Raw genomic sequence first — 14,329 nt, 5'->3', positions numbered from 1 at the left:
ATATCAATGTCCGAATGACCTGGATTTACTCATTTCAAGACTATTAATTGCGTTCGACAATAGGACCAGTCACATGGAGGTTCCAACCTGGACAATGGAACCCAAACCTCAGTGTTCTCAGGAAGTTGAGAGACACAACGATCAATCAACAACAATCGAGGCGTCAAAAAATGATTGTGCTGCTACATAAGTACGGCGAGAACAATCCGGACCTAGGCATATTTTGAAGCCCAGGAATCACCGGATCGCTTTACCTGGCGGTTTGTATCCACACTGACATTGCTGAGCACTTACAGGACACCTCCTTTTCTGGTCAACCGTCAGATATCATTGATCAAACTGCAATACCTACGCTCACCAGATCCTAAGTTTGAATAACAAAATGTCAGCCCACAATCCCTCGACCTTTCCAAAGCTATTCAAAAAATAAGGTTCTGATTATACATGCTTAGCAATCACACCGGCTTACGTCATGCGCCTCGTCTCATCCCATAACTAGTTAACTAAGTATAGTTTCTAAGACCACGGAATTCGTGCTTTACCCATGATTCGAATACAATGATCCTGACAAATCGGAAATCCGGGCTGATCCAACATATCTAGATCTTTTCCTCTGATGTGCTTCTGGGGCAAGGAAACAGTCAAACACTCTTGACTTCCCGAGACTAACATCAAGACCCAACACCATGGCAGACGTACACACCTCCCCACCCTCCAATTGACCAACCAAACTAACAGTCTCACAGAAACCAGCAATATACAAACATGCCGACAAAGACGGCCACTTCCGGCGCAGCGACTCCGCATTCCGCTCCTCTATTTCCCGATCTCCAGATGCCGAATTCCCCGCTGAACCAAACCGCTACGTCCTATACCTCAACTACGTTTGTCCCTGGGCGCATCGCGCTAACATTGTGCGCTCCCTCAAAGGTCTCGAGGATATCATCCAGCAAGTCGTCGTCGGCAACGACCTTGGCCCTGACGGATGGTACTTTACCGGTGTAGACGGCGCCGCCGAAAAAGATCCCCTTCACGGCTTCAAATACCTCTCCGAATTATATTTCAAAGCAAACCCAAACTATTCCGGACGATACACCGTTCCCTTTATATGGGATAAAAAGAAAGAAACTATTGTCAACAACGAGAGTAGCGAAATCATCCGCATGCTCTACACCGAATTCGACGACCTTCTCCCCGCCGACTTGCGAGAAGAGAACAAACCAGGCGGAGGCCTCTACCCAGCCCATCTGCGCACCGAAATAAATGAAATGAACGAATTGGCCTATCACAAGATTAACAACGGAGTCTACAAAACCGGCTTTGCGACCACGCAGGAAGCGTATGATGCGAATGTGTACCCTCTCTTCGAAGCACTGGACCGAGTCGAGCAGCATCTCGCCGACCCCAAACATCAACCATACTTATTCGGCGAGTACATCACTGAAGCAGATATACGCTTATACACGACGATAATCCGTTTTGATCCGGCGTATCATCACGTCTTCAAGTGTAATATCAAAATGATTCGACATGATTATCCGCGTATTCATCGGTGGTTGAGGTTATTGTATTGGGATGAATCAGAGCGAACGAGAGGAGGAGTGTTTAAGAAGACGAGTTATTTACATTTGTATAAGATTAATTATTTGCAGGCATTGGGGAGGAAGGAGGGTGTTGATGGGGAGGGGTTGATTGTGCCAGCTGGACCTATTCCGGAGATTCTTCCTCTGGATGAGTAACACCATCATTAGTCGATATCTACATAGTGGATATCTATAAAGTGATACTGAAAACATAAAGATGTTTGGTATATTCGTCTCATGCAACTCTCACAACTTGTTCATTATTTAGTCAATTCAAACTGACTTGGCCCGCAGGGACCTCATCAATCTTCAATCCTCGTCGTTGAAGAATGAACAAGTTTCATTTCATTCAAAATATCAGATGGACGCTTCGTTGCCTAGAAAAGCGATTAGCCCTAATTCCCCCAATCAAGTTAGGCTATCATGTCAACCCCTTTGTTTCGACAAACTCTCTCCCAACGTCGCCCAACCTCCAAACATTCTTCATTACAACGCATACTTTTCTCAAAGCTATGTTGCACATGATAATATGTCTTATCAAGCGTAACCCAAACATCTCGGTATACGAGATGAGTGGTGGAACAGATGAAGACAAGCGATCAGCATCAGAGCTCTTTAATGATCGGGATCATGATGACTTGTCTGATAGGGAAGCCACTTGCAGATGCAAGTGGATCACGAGGAGGCATGAACAGTTGGAGACAAAAGAACATCCACATGTATCTATATATGTGATGAGATAAGACAAGCAAACACGACATCGACATCAAAACAAAGGTAACACGATATAGGAAAGAACATGAAGTTAGTCTCAGAGCATATCAATCAGATACTCGGAAAGGGGGAATATTACATACCGTTTTTTTGGTCAATTGACCACCAACACGCATTGCAAGTCACTGAAGATATGAACGAGATGGCCACAAGCCACGGTAGCCACGTTACGATTGATGTCAATATGTCAAAACGTCGATACAGACGAAGGATATCAGTCAGGAGGCAAATGCGTAGGGGTTTATGACTCGCAGCACGGTGCAGTCAGCGGGCGTAATCGAAGTCGGTGTCGGCGGTGTACAGGCCATCTAAAAAGGGGGCGATGACGCCCGGTGAGAAAAACGGTTAGCAATTCTGTTCCTTGTCTAGGGAAATACGTACGTCTTAGTATTCGAAAAACGCCGGTGCCTCACCAGGTCCCCTCGACGAGTCAGAAATGAAATCATCGGTAAGGTGTGCACCATAGAAAGCTGAGATCACGAGCTGGTCAGCCCTCCCTAGACCTATCCCAGGTCTTTGGCGAACACACATATTGGTGCAAAAGAACGAATGACTGAAGGCTCAAAGCTGAAAGCTGAAAGGGGGCGGGGCTAAGACGGAAAACCATCGACCATCGGCCGGTCAGGAGCTGGTGCATCTATAAACGAATGTCGTATTGCCTGTGGCCGTAAGATGATATGGTCCGGATACCCAAACTCAAGGAATGGGGGTCTTGTCACCGTTGGTTGGAAGCTAAGCTAACAACGAAGTAACAGCCCGACGTACGACGAGTGCAAACCCGTGTCGTCTGCATGCCCTTGCGAGGGGTCGTCGGCGTTGGACAAGATCGGATCACGGACGGTCATAGATCTCAACGGCTAGTACAATGGGGGAACAGGACTCCTGTCTCAAAAGTCGAAAGAACGTCGGTAGGTCGGATGACTTTGAATCAATTATGGCGCCACTCCGAATAATCGGCAGGGACGTCACTAATCCAGCGAGAGACAACCTTCACGGTCCTAACCTCGGCAAAGGAGACCTTCTTCCGAGGTGCCTGGGTGGAGCCTTCACTCCGAGAGTTGTCAGCGCCTTGAAGAGGTTCTTGCGATGCCGCTCGTACGACGGCTGAAGGAGAGGCGTTGGGCCGGGTCAGTGCAGAGGTGAGCTTGACACGAGTCGAACGAGGAGCGGAAGCCCAAGGGCGTTCGCGCTGTTGGCGAGCTCGTCGACGGTCGATCAAAGACTGCGACACCAGTGCAGGCTGTGCGGGAGTGACAATGCGTGTGGGTTGAGTCTGACGGGTGACTGGTACAGGCAACCGAGAGATTGGACACAAAGGCCGCTGCCGCAGAGGGCCGGAAGGAGGTGGTGGGATAAGCGTGGGCCAAGGCACCACCTGTCTCCGAATCACCACAGGAGTGGGGGGAAGCGTCGGCGAGCCGATCGGTTCCAGGAGAAAGAGAGAAGAGGACCGGTCAGGGGAGGGTGAAACAAAAGAAGGACGTTCTGGTATCGGTACCAGAAGAAAAGGAGAGGACGACCGGTCCGGAACGGGAGACGTAAGGAAAGGAGAAGAAGGGGGGGAACAAATAGAATCCATGACTACACTGTAAACAGATATAGTCAATGGAAGCATGCAGTGGGGGACCAGAAGGCACGGGAACTAAGCAGTAAGGAATCGCGAGCGAACCAAACGAACAAAGCAGGCAGCGGAGCTGTGAGGAGAGAAAGAGAAGAAAGGAAAGGAGAAGAGGAACGGGGGCGGGAGATAGATATGCTTCAGAAGGCGGTAGGATGAGAATTGAGAGTGTTCGAGAGGCAGGAACTGAGGCCATTCAGAGAATCCGATGCTCTGATTGGCGTGCGCCGGGTGCGAGGGGAGCGCTCCTTCCGAATTTGGCAGGTTGGGAGAACGGCAGAATCGGAGATTGGGAGGTGCGCGAAATGGGCGGGATGGGAGAAAGATGGCAGATTATGGGTATCGGAGGGGCTGCCGAGAGCCAGACAGTGCTGTAGCTTATGCAGTTTGACGAGAGGAATCTAATGATACCAGGATCTCTCCCGTATTCGATGTGTAGAGTGGAAAGGAGGTCATGAATCGCTGAAAGGCACCTCAGAGGCAGTAAAGGCAGGAAATCCGGCTTTGGAAGCCTCCAGGGAGGCATATAAACCTCGTAAAGCATTGTCTGCAACTAGAAAATTAATTTGCTCATCGAGATGAACAGACTAATACCCGAAAGGACCAGATTAGTGAACGTAGATACCTCAGTGCAGATGTCGTGGTTTGGTGTGCTGAAGGTGCGATGGCCACAGTATGAGCGAGCATCACCAGCTATGCAGCGTGAAGTACGGCTTTAATTTAATAGATATCAAGAGGAAACTACGGAACTCATCTGGTAATGATAGAAAAGCTGCTTAAACGACCCACCTACGTTGGGTTGGGAGGAGGCTCATCTGGGCAATACCACTCCACCAAGGACGCACCTACCACTGGTATCGTGACTACCATCCAGAGCCAGAGGAAGGACCGCTATAACTCAATTGGGATAGGAACTTGCTAACTTCGATATGAATCTTATTTTAGTTTGCTTACAGGTGTGGAAAACTTCCTACGATCCGACCTCTGCTCAGAGTGCGTTACAGCATCACCGCGTCAGTCGTGACAAACGGCTCTACGAGACGACGATACTCCGAATTACAACTGGATGAAACTACATCAGACGAACAATACAGAAGGAGATCACAGTTGGGATGGAAGGAGGGGTCAGCCCGGGAGACGACCAGGCACCCAATACACCAGCCGGAACCAAGAGGATGTCACACACCATTATATGAGTATGGCATCAAGGGACATTAGAAGTAATGAGATGGCTACTATATGGCTATAATACGCCGGTATACAGAATGTAAGACACAAAGCAGAACCACTGACCCGAATCAAACCGTCCCATACGAACCTCCATTCTGCGCCTCTGATACCAACGCCTGCTCTTCACCGGCCATATCATTCTGCGAATGGGACAAAGCGCGAGCCTTGGAAGAAACATAAGTGACGAGGAAGAAGCCGACAACAGCAACCAAAACGGTTAACACCATATTGGCTGGCGTCGGATTGCGATCGAAGACCTTGAACGTCAATGCATCGAGACCCGTCTGCAGAAAGTTACAGATACCGGCTAGAGCAATCACGAGTCCGTATACTTTGCCAAATGTCTGGAATCCAAACACTTTCGCTACATAGTCCGAGACTGCGGTGTAATAGAATGGTCGATATGCTACGAACAGGATGACATTGGCATATCCGAACCCAATACTTCCGGGAATACAACCAAGAATTCCAATAATCGTGGATGTGGTAACTAACGCGAAGAGAACCATCGCAGTGCTTGCATTGTCAAGAACCGTGCCAATGAACGGGATGGCGATGAGCCCTCCTACTGGGAGAGCCAGATCAAAGAACTCGTTTAGCTGCCGCGCTAGCTCTGGCGAACCAAGAAGATAATCGTACTGGGAACGGACCGTAGCGACAAAATAATTGATCCGAAGCATTTGCAACACCGTGAAAACCGTAATCAGGATAAACCAGGGACTGCGGATTTGCTGCAAAGCGGACGCTCCATGCATAGCGCCCCAGACACCCCCTGACCTGTGTTTGTTGTGGCTGGATTCTGGAGATTGTGTGTTGGGTGTTTGAATAGATTGATTGGATTGATAGTTAGCAGCCTCCGGAGCGCTTTGGTGGAAAATAACGTCATCAATCTTTCGGTTGTTAGAACCCTCAAGAAGGCCTTGTATGTTATTCACGATGTCATGTCGTTCAGCGCGGCGACTTTCACGTTGCCTTTCGGCCTCGTCAGGTTCCGGTAGCGATTCGTCGACGGTATCGTTGGCTTCCGCAACCATAACCTGTTCTGCTTGGAGAACAAGTTCTCCCGCAGTTTTGTAAGAAGTGCCTGGCATGACAAACAACTCAGCAAGTAGAATGAAAACCGGTACGATCAGATAGATGGTAAAGAACCTCTGAACGGTAAAAACGCCCTCTGTTTTCTCGTTGATGATCCGAAAGATAAGAAACAGAGCGCTGGACGCATCGAATGCGCCAGTCAGAAGCGATAGAATAAGTCCGGCACGAGAAGGAAAGGCATTCGATAGCTGGAACGATGAGATGAACACGAAAGGACCGCCCAACGCGAGAAAAAGATACCCGGTGATATAGGCATCGAATGGAATCTTGGAGGCAATTGCTAAAAGAATAGCACCGATCGCTATGAGGACGCTGCCTACGATACCGCTAATTCTAGGGCCATAAGTGTCGAGCAACGTGCCAACGGGCAAGGCGCAAATGTTTGTAGCAACTGCCGCGATGGTGAACATCAAATTCAACCTACTCAAATTAGCCTCCACGGTCGGACAGGTAAACCAGGCTGATTATGCTTACCGAGTCTCTTGCCCATAACACAACCCAAACCCATGTTCCAGTTCCTCACTGGTACAGCGATTTCGATACACACCCTCTCGTATAAATACCGGTTTGATAGCTGCGAAACCAAAGACTGGACCAGCGGCAAGTAAGCAATAAGTGACTGCTACAATCACCTGGACTGTATCACATAGTTAGCACCAACTTCCACCACAAAGAAAATATATATGACCTACGTATTCTTTTCCCGCTGTTCACTTCAAACGCCGGTATTGTCTCCGCAATATCCCACTTTGGATCCTGAAAGACATCCTCAGCTGCAATTCCTTCTTCTGCAAGTCTCGCCGGTCCGGCGTCTCTAATAGTCAAGTCTGGGCTAATATCAGACTTGAACAACGGCCTCTGCTCCTCATCCGGCTCGGTTGCAGAACTATGAGCCCAGCCCCTCCCAGCAACGGGATTGAAGCTCAATCTGTGACGCACAGCCCTGCTGGGAAAACTCGACGGTAACGAAGAAGGAAAAAAGTGTGGGTCAGGACTCTGTGTACGAGAATGCCGATTGATGGACTCTTCATCTCCAGATGCTGCGCCGTCGCCGAAACTAGGTCGTCGAATAAATGGCGGCGGCTGATGCTCCCAAGACTCTAGATATGAAACACGGCCTAAAGACATGGCGTATGTTGCTCAAGGGACTCGTGGAACAAGACAGATCTAAAATGGTGTCTTTTTTGTCTGCAAAATCCAGACTTAGAGAAAGAAAGACAGTGATTTATACAATCATAATGAATTATCAGTGCCTATAGTAACTATCATTCAAGTAAATGACAGTAACCTTGGCTATGATGATGTGATTGAGTAGCTTCTGCCTATGTGCTGCCTATATCGCGGAGCTCTAGACGTTTCGCGATGTGATTGGGGAGAGCTGTGTGCAGTCTGGAAGCTAGACCAAGAGCACTGCAGATGTATGCGAGGTTGCAGTGCAGCAGTAGTACTCGGAGAGGATGATTATTTGAAACCGATTCAGAACGAGAAGGCGAAAATATTCAAAAAGCAAAAAGCAAGAAAGTAGGAAATAGGAAAGAGGAAGCTTGGGAGAGTCAGGTTCTTATCGTCGGATTTTGCAGCGGCAGGGAAAGCGGGGAGTGGCTAGGGCCCTAGGTAGTTAAGTGACCCACAGCTTGGTATTGTCAACATGGAGTTCATTTTCTCCAAGGATTTTAAAAACACCTTCATCGTTTCAGATTTCATCTTCATTTTATTCAGACCGGAGTGGTAGATGCATATTTACAGAAAATCGACGCGCTCAAAACAAATCATGCAATAAAAAAAATACAAAGGGTCATTTCGTGAATAGATGGAGTTGAGTGGAGTTATCCAAGATAACGATCCAGAGATACGCGATATCTGGTCGAGATACCGAGTGAGTGAGAGGCTGTTCAAAAGTCAAATCAGAGTTGGCTCAGTTGAGTGACTTAATCATGAATGGCAAATTTTTCTTCCAGCACGATGCGGGCTAATATGTCTCTTCCGGCCGGCCTCACCACCGCTACCATTACTCGACGAACGTGTCCGATCAGAACCGCTTGATCCGCGGCCAGATTTCGATGCACGATTCTCGGTCGGCGATCCATCGTACTTGACTTGTACGCGCGGTATATTCGGCATATTTGGGTTAATCTCGTATGGTAGTGGCTGATCAGCTTTTCGTCCTGGACGAGGCGTGTCGTCAAACATATCCTCGTGAAACTTTGTCCGCGGAGCTGCATAGCGATGATATCGATGTGAGCTTCGGGATTTATCTGGCGATGCGTCCGAATCCTCTGTCATGGGCGAAGTCGCGTCATGCGAGTGACGCCGCGGCGGTCTTGATGGACGAGCTGGTGACAAATGAGCAGAACGTCCATGTCGGCGATCATCTATCGACCCGTGTCGCCGCCGTGGAAGAAGACCGTCATCATTATTCGAAGAGTCGGACGAGTTCATCGGTCGATGTTTGTGAGATGAAGGCAGTCGCTCCGAGGCAAAATCCCGGTTACGAGCGCTTGTCGTTTTCGATCGTAGCGGAACTCGAGCCGCCGATGCCGGCGAGGCTGTTTGTGTCGGTGAGGGATTTCGAGAACTTGTCCGAGAATCAGATCGAATATTCGAACCGTTTCCAAACATCCGGGCGCGATAATCCCTCCCTTCGGGGCTATAACGTCTTCGATGGTGACGAGTTTCGTCTGCAGTGTCGCTGAAATTCCGCGACGTTGGTGCTGGGCTACCGTCTTGGAAGCGATGGGTTCGTTCATAAAAAGGATGGCGATACTTGCGTGCGTCAGTTGCGGCGGAATAATAACGAACAAAGTCAACAGGTGGATTTCGGCGGGATGAGTGCTGGTCTTCATGTTCCTGCTGAAGTCTTTGGCTCACGGTTTCGTGCCACTCCACCATATCTTTGTCTGGAGCTTGCGGAAAGGCTTCGCGAGGAATGACTTTGGGAAACGTGCCACCACTTGGATTTGGCACATCCCAACGACTGACGGCTTCTTGTAAGTATTGCGTATGCTCATCTGGACATAGCAAAAGGTTGATAACCTGCCATCGAACGAATCCTGTTGGTAATAAAGCAGGTATTGAAGGTGGTTCGAATGGGTTCGTCGTTGGCTGCAGGGTATGGAAACACCCGAGTGATTGGTAAATGAACGACAGTGCAGATCCTTTTGTCTCCAGAAAGAGGGTATCGTAATTCCCGCCTACTTCGCGATAAAATCGAGCGAGCTTATCTGGAGTGAGATCAGTTGATCCATTGCCGGCGTCGTGTTTAATCTAAAATTTGGTCTCTATCAGCTTGAGCATACTAACGTGATAGATCGATGTCGTCAGGCCTACCATCAACTGCGCCAACCCGATACAGAGTTCCTCGAGCAGAGGAGTCGGGCTCTTGTCAGAGTTGATCAATGTTCCCCAGTAATTTCCTCCCTGACTGTTAGGGTTCTCCATAACTGAGGCGTAGCCAGCCTACATATACTATAACCGGCCCGCGGACAAAGTCCTGAGACTTGTAGCGATGATATCGAAACGTGCTTGGTGTCATTCATTCGCGAGTAGATCTATTTCTCATCTGACTGTAAGAAGCGGGAGATTGAAGTTGATACTGTGCAACCGAGGCAGTCAATACCGTACAATGAAGTTGATAAAGCAAAAAGAATAGTATCGAAATAAATAAACTCACAACCGCTTTTATTTAACTGTGACTGCGGACTGCGTCTATAATAAATAACCCGGCAAAGGCACACAACTAGTCAGGCACAGCGACACGAATTCGAAGAATCGTGGCGAAGGCATCCACTGCCATTCAAAGTGGACCAAAGCTGACTAGTTCCTGTCAGATGTTGTTGTAGCCTAGACTATTGGAAGAACCAACGAATGATCAAGTAGATTAATTAAAGAAGTAGGAGGAAAAGAGCAGAATCGAGAAGAACACGCTTTTCAGACGACAGAAATAAACAAATCATGAACTGAGCAAAACAGAAGACGAGATGCTACCAAGGTCAACATCATCATGCCCCACGGTGGAATGACAGTCTCACGATCGTATTGGTATTAGGCTCCTTGTATTTTTACTACCATTCGTACTTAATTAACTAACTAGTTTCGGATGTCATAAGGATTAACTAACTACATACTGCCAATTATAACTAAGTTAGTCATTCAGATTATTAGTTAACTAACTAGTTAACTTAGGTTAATTCAGTTACCCAGGAAGGTTCAAGTGAACCAAGCAATCCCACTTCAGTTTCTCAGAAATAGATTCTAAATTTGGTTATGATTATTGACATGTTTAAATATACCCGTGCCAACCCGCACCACCCCTCCTGGTGTTGGTGCTCACGGTCCAAAACGTAATATTTTCCAAAACAACATTTTTACCCAAAAACACCAAAAAATGACATTTCTACGCAGAACTAGGATTCGTATCTAGATAAAAAAAGGGATTCTCGTCCGGCTGGTTCCACCCACTGATTTGAGCATCAATAATAGCACACATATCATTATTTTGGGCAATTCGTGAAGCGGTCTCTTTTGCCTGTCTGATCCGCCGTTTCCGAGCCCGTTCCTCAATCCGCCACTTTTTTTTGATTTCCTCAGCTCTCCGCGCGTCAATACGCTTATCAGCATCTCGTACGGAAAGAACACCTCCTACATTCAATATCTGGCGTCGCGATTTGGCCTTAGCTTTGCGCCGATTGAGATCCAATAGTTGATTGATATGAGTCTTGTTTTGCGCCTGTAGATGAGCATTGATGATACTGCTCTTCATGATACGTCGAACACGGCGCTCAAGATTAGGACTAATATCCTTTATTTGCTCCTTAATCTCATCCAAATCTTTCTCAATCCTTTTGACGTGCCGGCCAATTCTGTATGCATCAAGGATCTGTTGAGCGCCAATCTTTTCAAAGACAATATCTGGATTATATGGATAGATACCTCGATCCCGGAATCCAGATCGTATAATCTTCTTAGTAAAGGTTTGCTCGCGGACTTTTGGTAAATTGAATAAAAAGTCATATTTATCAAAAACCACGCCTCCAGCGCGTGCTTGATTATTGACCTCAACGCCATGGAAATGCTTATAATTCTGAAAAGGCACACCATCTAATGGCTGTAGAATATGAGTTGTATTTGGCGGAAATGTATAAACAAGGATTTTTTTGCTTATACAAAACTCATATAGTTCGTATGTAATATGAGCATCAAAATTATCCATAAAAAGTAGTCGCCAACTACTTCCGGCGTATTTCTTCGTTTCAATTGCGAAATGATGAATCCATTCGAAAATGAGCTCACTATTAGAGTAACCGGCTTTGGAGAATGCAACCAAATAATCCTCTTTTTCGAGATGTTGATACCATTCCTCTAAGTGATTCTTTGCTGCAAGAATAATAAGTGGAGGAATCACTTTTCCAGCAGCACTTACACACTCAATAAGTGGAAGAGATTCTCGTGAAGAAGCACTTGCAATTCTCGTACGAGATTTGCCAAATCGTGTGACAACAGTCTCCTTTTTTCCTTGTCCAACCCGGAACCCAGTCTCGTCAAAGTTCCAAATATTTGTATATGTAATCTTCTTAGTATCAAGTTGAATCTTAAGACGGTCAAACCAGGTTTGTAAGACTCCAAGATCCTGAGCATTAAGCCGCTTAGGGTCAATTGGTGTTTGCTCAACTCGTTCGTAGCCATCCGGTAGTCGCTTGAGAAAGCCGTACACCCAATTTGGGCCAACCGTACGGTGCGGATTTGCTCGTGCAAGAATGGCATCTGCGCATCCTGTAATCATTCGATTTGTAGGAGGGGTGCCTATAATATCAAGCTGCTCAATCCATGCTTTTACAGCGCGTTCTTCGGCATCTGTTAATAGTGAATTCGTTGGTGGGCGATCTTGATACGAAGTTTGACCATGAATTTGCGCAAGCAAGCGGCGATAAGGCGCGTCAAATTCTCGCGCCAACACGGTGATTTTTTGATTTTTATTTTGAATATATGATTGGTAGGCATTTTTAATTGCATCTTCCTCTTTTTTGTACGTTTCCGGATCTTTTTTGGGGGTCTTTTTTGGCATCTTGTTGGCGATATGGGTAAAAATGTTGTTTTGGAAAATATTACGTTTTGGACCGTGAGCACCAACACCAGGAGGGGGGTGGTGCGGGTTGGCACGGGTAGCCGCTTGAGGTAGGCTGACCACATACGGAAGACCAATAAACGATACTGCACATGTTCTGCAGCAAGTACAATACACCGCCTTCCTGAATCACATGTAGAAAATATATTTTGTCCACACAGGTTGTTATTTAGAAAAAGGTGGAAAAGGTGCGTAGCCTTGGATGACGTTTCTGTCTTTTGACAGGTCGAAGGAGGATTGAGGAGGCTAAATCGACAACAAACCTTTTTCGCTAGTCTTGAAACCATCTATCGTCCAAGAGTTCCTGTGCTGTCGGCCTATCCCTCCAATCCAGCTTCATTATCTTTGAAATGAATTCTTTATCATTCAGAGATACTTCACGCTCTGTTGTCCGGGAAAAGGGAGTCGTTTGCGACTGAGGAATCTCATGCATCAGGTATAAAATTGCTGTGACAGTTTCGGGGCCCGCAATCTCTTCGTACTTCGCTGGAAAGGGGCCAAAATAGCGGAACTGCTGCTTTAAAACCTCTAGGTTGTATTCTTCATGGCCATAAGGAACTGTGCGGGGCCGGAAGAGGTTGAAGTCGCCACCGTATATAAGGCTGATCAACTAGAACAAGTGTTAGGCGTCTTCCTCGTTGAAGGTATTACGAACCTACCACCGCCCCAAAGGACCAAATATCTGTTGCCGTGTTCCAAGGCGTCTCCATAATCACTTCGGGACTCGACCACATAGCCGCCCCTACAGGCGTACCCCTCTTAGCAAACTCACTGTCGACGGAATAACAGCCACCAAGATCTCCGAGCTGGACCTCGGAGAACCTGTTATCGCTATTCTGGTAATTAACGAAGATATTGTCAAGCTTTACATCTAAAGATGAAACCTATTAGCAGAACGTTGGGGGAATATTGGAAGCCACTTGCCCGTGTGCACATATCCTTCTTTATGAAGTACACTCAATGCTTCTAGTATACACCTTGCGACAAATTTTAGTTCCTTTCGGTTGAGACTTTTCTTGATCGAGGAATTTAGCAGGTGATCATCAAGGTGCCTCAGCACGATGATGGGTGGCACGGCAGGATCTTGAATCTCATCTAGTAGTGGTCTTAAGTGAGTTGTTGAAGGCTGGAATCTTCGCAAAACGTCTCTCTCGTTTTCAATGCGGGGGTGGCCTTGAACTCCTTTGACTACAACTGTTTCTCTGCGAAGATTTCTATAACGAAAATCAGTATAGTTCTAGGCACAAGTCTTAAGTGACGTACTCTGCGAACCAAACCGTCTCTTGAATCTGTTTCCTGATGACATATTTTCCCAAATTACCTCGAAGGGTCTGACCAACTTTGAGAAGTGACATAAGGTTCAGGGCAGGGCGACTAATAGATATCAGTGACTGGGAAGACTGTGAGATGTTCGGAGGAGGAGAGCGGGATAAACCTGCAAATGCCAACATGCCAAGATTGTCACGTGCAAAACCCCCCTACTGTTGGAACTAGAATGGTAACAAAACGGTCAACCAAATACCAATTTGCACCAAAAAGGAGTTGCCCTTAGTGGGGTTTCTTGGTAATTGTTTGTAACGATGTGAACGTTCCGGAATCATGTGATCTCAGTTCTACATAATCCATCTCACCTAAGAGGTGTCCCATCCCAAACTTACCTATTACGCACCACTCGATATGAAGATGTTAACTGGTCCTGTGGTGTCTTACTGAGAGTTTCAACTGGCAATAAACCATCTACCTGATGATGATTATACTCTCCCTTCCGGCACTCCTCAGCTTAGACCAAAGAAATGCACATACGCCCTTAAAAATCTTCGCCACGTAAATCCAGTCCATTAAAAGATTTAACATCAGGCTAAAATCACATCTATTTCCGCCATATACAGTATTCCCGCCCTCTCTCCT

The 14,329-nt window shown here is 46.9% G+C and overlaps 5 protein-coding genes across 5 annotated transcripts; 1 reads left to right on the top strand and 4 right to left on the bottom strand.

Moving 5' to 3' along the window:
• Positions 1–686: 686 nt before the first annotated feature.
• On the top strand, positions 687–1,739 carry EYB26_000079 (uncharacterized protein; the record flags this gene model as incomplete). Its single annotated transcript, XM_054259396.1, has 2 exons — positions 687–695; positions 747–1,739. The coding sequence occupies 2 exons, from the start codon at positions 687–689 to the stop codon at positions 1,737–1,739; spliced, it is 1,002 nt and encodes a 333-aa protein (XP_054115371.1).
• Positions 1,740–3,285: 1,546 nt separating this feature from the next.
• EYB26_000078 (uncharacterized protein) lies at positions 3,286–3,936 on the bottom strand (the record flags this gene model as incomplete). The annotated part of the gene is made up of 1 exon (XM_054259395.1): positions 3,286–3,936. The coding sequence occupies one exon, from the start codon at positions 3,934–3,936 to the stop codon at positions 3,286–3,288; it is 651 nt and encodes a 216-aa protein (XP_054115370.1).
• A 1,337-nt stretch (positions 3,937–5,273) lies between these two features.
• EYB26_000077 (uncharacterized protein) lies at positions 5,274–7,428 on the bottom strand (the record flags this gene model as incomplete). Its single annotated transcript, XM_054259394.1, has 3 exons — positions 5,274–6,720; positions 6,775–6,937; positions 6,993–7,428. 3 exons carry the CDS (start codon positions 7,426–7,428, stop codon positions 5,274–5,276), a joined length of 2,046 nt encoding a protein of 681 aa, XP_054115369.1.
• Positions 7,429–8,232: 804 nt separating this feature from the next.
• On the bottom strand, positions 8,233–9,738 carry EYB26_000076 (uncharacterized protein; the record flags this gene model as incomplete). Its single annotated transcript, XM_054259393.1, has 2 exons — positions 8,233–9,564; positions 9,628–9,738. The coding sequence occupies 2 exons, from the start codon at positions 9,736–9,738 to the stop codon at positions 8,233–8,235; spliced, it is 1,443 nt and encodes a 480-aa protein (XP_054115368.1).
• A 2,954-nt stretch (positions 9,739–12,692) lies between these two features.
• Positions 12,693–13,872, bottom strand: EYB26_000075 (uncharacterized protein; the record flags this gene model as incomplete). Its single annotated transcript, XM_054259392.1, has 4 exons — positions 12,693–13,031; positions 13,081–13,292; positions 13,346–13,635; positions 13,685–13,872. 4 exons carry the CDS (start codon positions 13,870–13,872, stop codon positions 12,693–12,695), a joined length of 1,029 nt encoding a protein of 342 aa, XP_054115367.1.
• Between the last annotated feature and the right edge of the window lie 457 nt (positions 13,873–14,329).

The sequence above is a fragment of the Talaromyces marneffei genome, chromosome 1 (genome assembly GCF_009556855.1).
Source record: "Talaromyces marneffei chromosome 1, complete sequence".
NCBI classification, from domain to species: domain Eukaryota; kingdom Fungi; phylum Ascomycota; class Eurotiomycetes; order Eurotiales; family Trichocomaceae; genus Talaromyces; species Talaromyces marneffei.
Note: the sequence above shows the minus strand (reverse complement) of the source record. Positions and strands in the feature narration are given on the sequence as shown.